The sequence below is a fragment of the Tachyglossus aculeatus genome, unplaced genomic scaffold (assembly GCF_015852505.1).
Source record: "Tachyglossus aculeatus isolate mTacAcu1 unplaced genomic scaffold, mTacAcu1.pri scaffold_96_arrow_ctg1, whole genome shotgun sequence".
NCBI lineage: Eukaryota > Metazoa > Chordata > Mammalia > Monotremata > Tachyglossidae > Tachyglossus > Tachyglossus aculeatus.
Genome location: NW_024045099.1, coordinates 215,011 through 223,030, shown reverse-complemented (window position 1 = coordinate 223,030; position 8,020 = coordinate 215,011). Strand labels below are relative to the sequence as shown.

The 8,020-nt window shown below is 46.4% G+C and overlaps 1 protein-coding gene across 1 annotated transcript; it reads left to right on the top strand.

Annotated features, from left to right (window-relative positions):
• Window positions 1-2,651: 2,651 nt before the first annotated feature.
• LOC119924317 (olfactory receptor 1038-like) lies at window positions 2,652-3,629 on the top strand. The gene has a single exon (XM_038743206.1). It carries the CDS (start codon window positions 2,652-2,654, stop codon window positions 3,627-3,629), a length of 978 nt encoding a protein of 325 aa, XP_038599134.1.
• The last annotated feature ends 4,391 nt before the right edge of the window (window positions 3,630-8,020 follow it).

Genomic DNA, 8,020 nt, shown 5'->3' with positions numbered 1-8,020 from the left:
TTGTCTTCCTGTTCTAATTGACCTTAATTCATGTTGTCTCTCCCAGTCTTTTCCTCTAATATTGACATTAGACCTTCATATTTTCACCCTTTACTTAATAATAATAATAATAATAATAATAATGGCATTTATTAAGCGCTTACTATGTGCAAAGCACAATTCTAAGCACTGGGGAGGTTGCAAGTTGATCAGGTTGTCTGAAGGGGGCTCACAGTCTTAATCCCCATTTTATATATGTGGTAACTGAGGCCCAGAAAAGTTAAGTGACTTGCCCAAAGTCACACAGCTGAAAAGTGGTGGAGCTGGGATTTGAACCCATGACTTCTGAACCACGCTGCTTCTCTTCTCTTCTTTTCTCTTCTATTTCAGTCCTGATAGGATAATCGTATCTTCCTTTTGTGCAGAGGAGTTCTAATCACTTGAAGAGCACAAGAGAGTTGGAAGACCCAATCCCTGTGGCTTATAGAATAGCTTTTCTGATTGTGGATTTTATTTGATCTATGAATCTCACTGGGTTTTTATTGAGATGCTCCTAAAGTCACTTGGAAATCCTTGATTTTATTTGGGACTGAAATGATGCAAAGGCAAATCAAGATATGCCTTTCAGGGTAGCCCTCAATCAACATAAATACTGAAGATTCCTTCCACCCTGGACCAATAATGTATAGAACTAGTTCCCAGAACTAGGACTCAAGGACTCAAGGTTCCCAGGACTCACGGCTGACCCTTTCAGATCAGGGTCAGCTCTAGGGCAGGGAAGTAGCATGGCTTAATGGCAAGAGCACAGGGCTGGGAATCAGGAACCCTGGGTTCTAATTCCAGCTCCACCACTTATCGGATGTGTGATAATAGGCTTAACTTCACTTACCTTCTCTGTGTCTCAGTTTCCTCATCTATAAAATGGGAATAAAATGCCTATTTTCCCTCCTCCTTTCATAGACTGTGAGCCCCATATGGAAAAGAGATTGTGTATGATCTGACTGTACTGTACCTACCTTAATGCTTAGGACATGGCTAGAACATAACTGCTTAAGAAATTAATAAGTATTTTTCTTGAGTGACTGCTGTGTGCAGAGCACTGTACTAAGTGCTTGGAAGAGTTCAGTATAACAGAGTTGATAGGCACGTTCCTTGTCCACAAGCCCAAGATATATATGGGTTGAGGAAAGGTGGACAGAGACCAGCATGAGGACTACGTTTGATAGATGATACTACTACTACTACTACTACTACTACTACTACTACTACTACTAATAATAATAATAATAATAATAATTGTGGTATATGTTAAGTGCTTACAATGTTCCAAGAATTATACTAAGCCCTGGGGTAGATACAAGATACTCAGGTTGGACATGGTCCCTGTCCTACATGTGGCTCACAGTCTAAATCCTAATTTTACAGATGAGGTAACTGAGGCTTAGAGAAGTTAAGTGACTTGCCCAAGGTCATATGCAGAAAAGTAGTGGAGCCAGGAATCGAACCCACATCCTCTGACTTCCAGTCCCATTCTCTTTCCACTCGGGCATGTTCTTGGGACTCAACTATCTCTGGCAAGCTTTTCTGGGCAGACACTGTTGCCCCTAAGCAATTGTTCTAAGCAATACGGCTTTGAAGCGGGGCCGAGTCATTATTGGACATGAGAAGGGAGCTGAATCTATGCTTCTTGATGAATTCTCATCTAAGAACTCACACAAGCATGTTCATTCTTTTCATTCATTCATTAATTCAATCGTATTTATTGAGCACTTACTGTGTGCAGAGCACTGTACTAAGCACTTGGGAAGTACAAGTTGGCAGCATATATAGATGGTACCTACCCCAAAATGGGCTCACAGTCTATTCTGTTATGAACTCAGCATTTATTCAATACCAAGGTCATTACTTAGAGTCTTGATTATCTGATGTGTTGAAGTTTTTCACCAAGAAAGTTTCTGTTTATTTTGAGGACCACCTATTAGGCATATGAAGTAACTGCCCTAATCAAAGTAGAAAGGCAATGCTCTCTTTTGAATGAGTTTAAACAGCACACAAAATTATAAAAAATATTCTGTGCTTATTTTTATATTTTTATGGTTCTTCCCCCAGTAAAATGTGAGCTTTCTGTGGGCAGGGAACATGTCATTTTTATAGTCTGTACTTCCCAAGCACTTAGTACAGTGAACCATACCAAATGGGTGCTCAATGAATGCTACCACTGATACTTGTTGACCGCAGGTCCCTAATCTTTTCCGCATCATATACCTGAGTGGGGATAGCTCTTCATTAATTTTTTATATACTTGATTCATGTTAACCATAACCTGCTAAAGAACTGGGTGAAATAAAAAGGTGTGGAACCTCAAACTGTTCGAGATCCAAGAAGGACTATTCAATCATTCAATCGTACTTATTGAGTGCTTACTGTGTGCAAAGCACTGTACCAAGCACTTGGGAGAGTTCAATACAACAACAGACACATTCCCTGTCCACAATGAGCTCACAGTCTAGAGACTAGAATAACTTTTCCTTAAGGTGAAAAAAATCTAAATTGAAGGTGCTCTAAAGAAATGCCTTTTACCTCTCCTTCCTGAATGAATGTGAGCTAAAACATGAAGGATGATACTTAGACTGCTCTCTTTTCTCTAGTTACAGATACCCACCCCGGGAATCATGACTGAAGGAAATCATTCCCAACTGAATGAGTTCATTCTCACTGGGCTCACAAATCTTCCAGAGCTGCAAATCCCTCTCTTTGTTGTGTTTCTGCTTATCTATTGTACAACTGTCGTGGGGAACCTGGGGCTCATCTTCCTGACCAGGACTGATTCTCGACTTCAAACTCCCATGTACTTTTTCCTTGGTCACTTGGCTTTGGTTGATGTTGGCCATTCCACATCTGTGGGCCCCCAAGTGTTGGTCAATTTGCTGGAGGAGAGAAAATCCATTTCCTTCTACCACTGTGCCGTGCAATTCTGTTGTTTCATTACTTTTATCGTTACCGAACTTTTCCTCCTGTCTGCGATGGCCTACGACCGTTATGTGGCCATCTGCAATCCTCTGCTCTACAAGCTCATCATCTCAGAGAAAGTTTGCACTCTTTTGGTTGTCATTCCCTACATCTACGGCTTGGCCATCGCCCTGTTCTTCGTAGTCTTCACGTTTCGGTTGTCCTTCTGTGGCAATAAAGTCATCGATCATTTCTACTGTGATAGCCTACCCATCCTGAAGTTGTCCTGTTCTGACACCCATGTCGTAGAATATTTCATTTTGGGGGTTTCTACTTTCAATTTGATTTTCTCCCTCCTGATTGTCCTGGTCTCTTACATCTCCGTTATCTCTACCATCCTAAAGATCCGTTCTGCCCAAGGCAGACGCAAAGTCTTCTCTACTTGTGGTTCCCACCTAGTGGGGATGACTGTGTTCTATGGGACTCTGATTTTTATGTACTTGCGGCCACCAGCTAGTCATTCATTTGAAAAAGATAAAATGGCTTCCGTGTTTTACACCCAAGTGCTTCCTATGCTGAACCCCCTGATCTACAGTCTGAGGAACCGGGAGGTGAAAGAGGCCCTGGAAAGAACTCTCACTGCTTGTTGGATACATTTCAAATACCTGAAATCAGGAAATCTGTTCAATAAAACACTTTAATAATGAGACCAAAATCCTGTTAAAAGCATCTCTGGACTGTTCCCTTTTACTATAAAGATCAGATAATGAAGCTGGAGAAAAGGACCATGCTCAGAAATTTGCACCAAATCAAAAAGAGTTTTCAGTCATTTTCAAATGTTCCAGTCAATTAGGTATTTGACTTGAAAATAGAACTTTGGTATCTCATCCCGGAACATAAAAGGGCACTAGTCCAAGATTAGTCCAAGACTGATCTCCTTGTCTTCTCTCCCAAACCCTGCCCTCTCCCTGACTTTCCCATCTCTGTTGACGGCACCACCATCCTTCCCGTCTCACAAGCCCGCAACCTTGGTGTCATCCTCGACTCCGCTCTCTCATTCACCTCTCACTTCCAAGCCATCACCAAAACCTGCCGGTCTCAGCTCCACAACATTGCCAAGATCCGCCCTTTCCTCTCCATCCATACCGCTACCCTGCTCGTTCAAGCTCTCATCCTATCCCGTCTGGACTACTGCATCAGCCTTCTCTCTGATCTCCCATCCTCGTGTTTCTCCCCACTTCAATCCATACTTCATGCTGCTGCCCGGATTGTCTTTGTCCAGAAACGCTCTGGGCATATTACTCCCCTCCTCAAAAATCTCCAATGTCTACCAATCAATCTGCGCATCAGGCAGAAACTCCTCACCCTAGGCTTCAAGGCCGTCCATCACCTCGCCCCCTCCTACCTCACCTCCCTTCTCTCCTTCTACAGTCCACCCCGCACCCTCTGCTCTACTGCCGCTAATCTCCTCACCGTACCTCGTTCTCACCTGTCCCGCCATCGACTCCCAGCCCACGTCATCCCCCGGGCCTGGAATGCCCTCCCTCTGCCCATCCGCCAAACTAGCTCTCTTTCTCCCTTCAAGGCCCTACTGAAAGCTCACCTCCTCCAGGAGGCCTTCCCAGACTGACCCCTTCCTTCCTCTCCCCCTCGTCCCCCTCTCCATCCTCCCCATCTTACCTCCTTCCCTTCCCCCCAGCACCTGTATATATGTATATACGTTTGTACATATTTATTACTCTATTTATTTATTTTACTTGTACATATCTATTCTATTTATTTTGTTAGTATGTTTGGTTTTTGTTCTCTGTCCCCCCCCTTTTAGACTGTGAGCCCACTGTTGGGTAGGGACTGTCTCTATATGTTGCCAATTTGTACTTCCCAAGCGTTTAGTACAGTGCTCTGCCCATAGTAAGCGCTCAATAAATACGATTGATGAAGTACAAATCGGCAACAGATAGAGACGGTCCCTACCCAACAGCGGGCTCACAGTCTAGAAGGGGGAGACAGACAACAAAACAAAACATATGAACAAAATAAAATAAATAGAATAGTAAATATGTACGAGCAAAATAGAGAAACCAATCTGTACAAACATATATACAGGTGCTGTGGGGCGGGGAAGGAGGTAGGGTGGGGGGATTCATTCATTCCATCGTATTTATTGAGAGCTTACTGTGCGCAGAGTGCTGTACTAAGCGCTTGGGATGTCAAGTTGGCAACATCTAGAAGACGGTCCCTACCCAACAGCGGGCTCACAGTCTAGAAGGGGGAGACGGACAACAAAACAATACATATTAACAAAATAAATCGAATAGTAAATGTGTACGAGCAAAATAGAGTAATCAATTTGTACAAACATATACAAACAAAACATATTAACAAACTAAAGTTAATAGAATAAATATGTACAATAAAATAAATAGAGTAATAAGTACGTAAAAACATATACATATATACAGGTGCTGTAGGTAGGGGAAGGAGGTAGGGCGGCGGGGATTCATTGCCTATCAAGCTTCGAATCGAGCAGAAACTCCTCCCTCTGGGCTTCAAGGCTGTCCATCCCCTCGCCCCCTCCTACCTCACCTCCCTTCTGTCCTTCTCCAGCCCAGCCCGCACCCTCCTCTCCTCTGCCGCCGCTCACCTCCTCACCAGGCCTCGTTCTCTCCCGTCCCCGCCGTCGTACCCCCTGGCCCCACATCTTCCCCCTGAGCTGGAATGTCCTCCCTCCGCACATCCGCCAAACTAGCTCTCTTTCCTCCCTTCAAAGGCCTTCCTTTGATTTTTCCTTTCATTTTTCCTCTCCTCCTCCCCTCCCCCCCCCATCACCGCCCCCCGGCCCTACCCTCTTCCCCTTCCAACAGCATGTGTATATATTTGTACATATTTATTACTCTATTTATTTTATTTGTACATATTATTACTCTATTTATATCAATGATGTGTATACAGCTATACTTCTATTTATTATGATGGTACTTGAACACCTGGCTACTTGTTTTGTTGTCCGTCTCCCCCATCTAGACCATGAGCCGTTGTTGGTAGGGAGCGTCTCTATCTGTTGCCCAATTTATGTACTTCCAAGCGCTTACATTTATTTATACATATTTATTACTCAATTTATTTATCAATGAAGTGTGTATATAGCTATACTTCTATTTATTATGATGGTATTGACACCTGCCTACTTGTTTTTGTTCTCCGTCTCACCCCCTTCTAGACTGTGAGCCCGCTGTTGGGGTAAGGACTGTCTCGAGATGTTGCCAACTTGGACTTCCCAAGCGCTTAGTACAGTGCTCTGCACACAGTAAGCGCTCAATAAATACTATTGATTGAATGAATGAATCCCCCGCCCTACCCCCTTCCCCTACCCCCAGCACCTGTATATATGTTTGTACGGATTGATTACTCTATTTTGCTCGTACATATTGACTATTCTATTTATTTTGTTAATATGTTTTGTTGTCCATCTCCCCTTCTAGATGGTGAGCCCGCTGTTGGGTAAGGACCGTCTCGAGATGTTGCCAACTTGGACTTCCCAAGTGCTTAGTACAGTGTTCTGCACATAGTAAGCACTCAATAAACATGATTGAATGAATGAACCACTGGAGATCTCTGAGGAGTAAGGAGCCAAGTGCGCGGGCGACGGCTGAGATAACATGTGCCCACCGTAAGGTTGGAAGATCCTAGATTAATCCCACCTGGCAGGCAGCCCCTTTCACAGGTTCTCTCCTCCTCAGATGGCTGTTCTTCCCACAACACGGATGTGGCTGTCGGAGCCTTGGGGGGCTTCCTGTATCACCTTGCGGACTCCTCGCCCGGCGGCCCTGAGCCTCGGGAGGGCCTCGCCCCGAGCAACTGGAGAGAAAGGAGGAGGCTCATGTGGGAAGGCCTCCTGGAGGAGGGTGAGCTCTCAGTAAGGGCCTTGAAGGGATGGAAGAGAGCGAGCTTGGCGGATGTGCGGAGGGAGGCCATTCCGGGCTGGGGGGACGACGCGGTGCCGGGGGGTTGACGGCGGGACGGGGCGAGAAGAAGGCCCGTGAGGAGGTGAGCGTGGGCAGGCAGGAGCAGAGGGTGCGGGCCTTGGCTGGAGAGGGAGGAGAAGGGAGGTGAGGGTAGCAGGGGGCGAGGGGATGGACAGCCTATGAAGCCGAAAATGAGGAGTTTCTGGCCTGTTGCGTAGGTTGATTGGTAGCCACTGGAGATTTTTTGAGGGAGGGGAGTAACATGCCAGAGCACTTCTAGACAAAGACAATCTGGGCAGCGGCATGAAGTATTGAGTACAGTGCTCTGCACACAGTAAGTGCTCAATAAATACGATTGATTGATTGATTTGATTGATGGCGGTGGTTATTCCGGATGGCCACCAAATCGCCAGGTGACTAAAGAATTATTCAGACAGCATGTGACTGCCGAAAGTTTTAATATAGTTTTAGTGGTAAGGCCGAAGTACCGAATCAGGGGGTAACGCACCCGGCGGGCTCATTTCCTTAAGGGAAAAAGGCCCCGAGTGCCCAATACAATGGCTTCTAGCGGACCCGGCCAGCAAATGACACCCTCGCAGCTTCTCCCGTCAGCAGCAAACGAGTGGAGTGCGGGGAATGGCCGTGGCTGGGGATTCCCCTGCAGCTGTTGGACACGGTAAGCAGAGGGAGCCCTCTCAGCTACTCCCGTCCCTTCCAAATAAACTGGTGCTTGGGGATCAGCTGAGGTCAAGGATTATCCTGCAGCTCGCGAGATCGGCCAGAAGAGGGCGTCTTCGCAGCTCCTGCCATCCCCCCCCCCGAATCAAATGGTGCTTGGGGATTGTCTGGGGTCGAGGATTCTCCTGCAGCTCGAGAGATCGTCCAGCAGAGGATGCCCTCGCAGCTCTTTCGATTTTACCCCCCACTCCGTACATGAGTGGAGCGTGGAGATCTGCTGGAGCTGGGGACCCTCCTGCAGCTTCTGGGCTCGGCCAACAGAGAGCGCTCTCGCAGCTCCTCCCGGCCCACCTCCCATTCAGTGGAGCGCGGGGATGTGCTGGGGCAAGGGCCCGTCCTGCAGTGCTCTGGGTGGGTCATCAGGGGGCGCCATCCCAGCTCCTCCCCTT

Excerpts from the sequence above, each read along its gene's own strand:
- LOC119924317 (XM_038743206.1), top strand. The coding sequence starts at position 2,652 with ATGACTGAAGGAAATCATTCCCAACTGAATGAGTTCATTCTCACTGGG.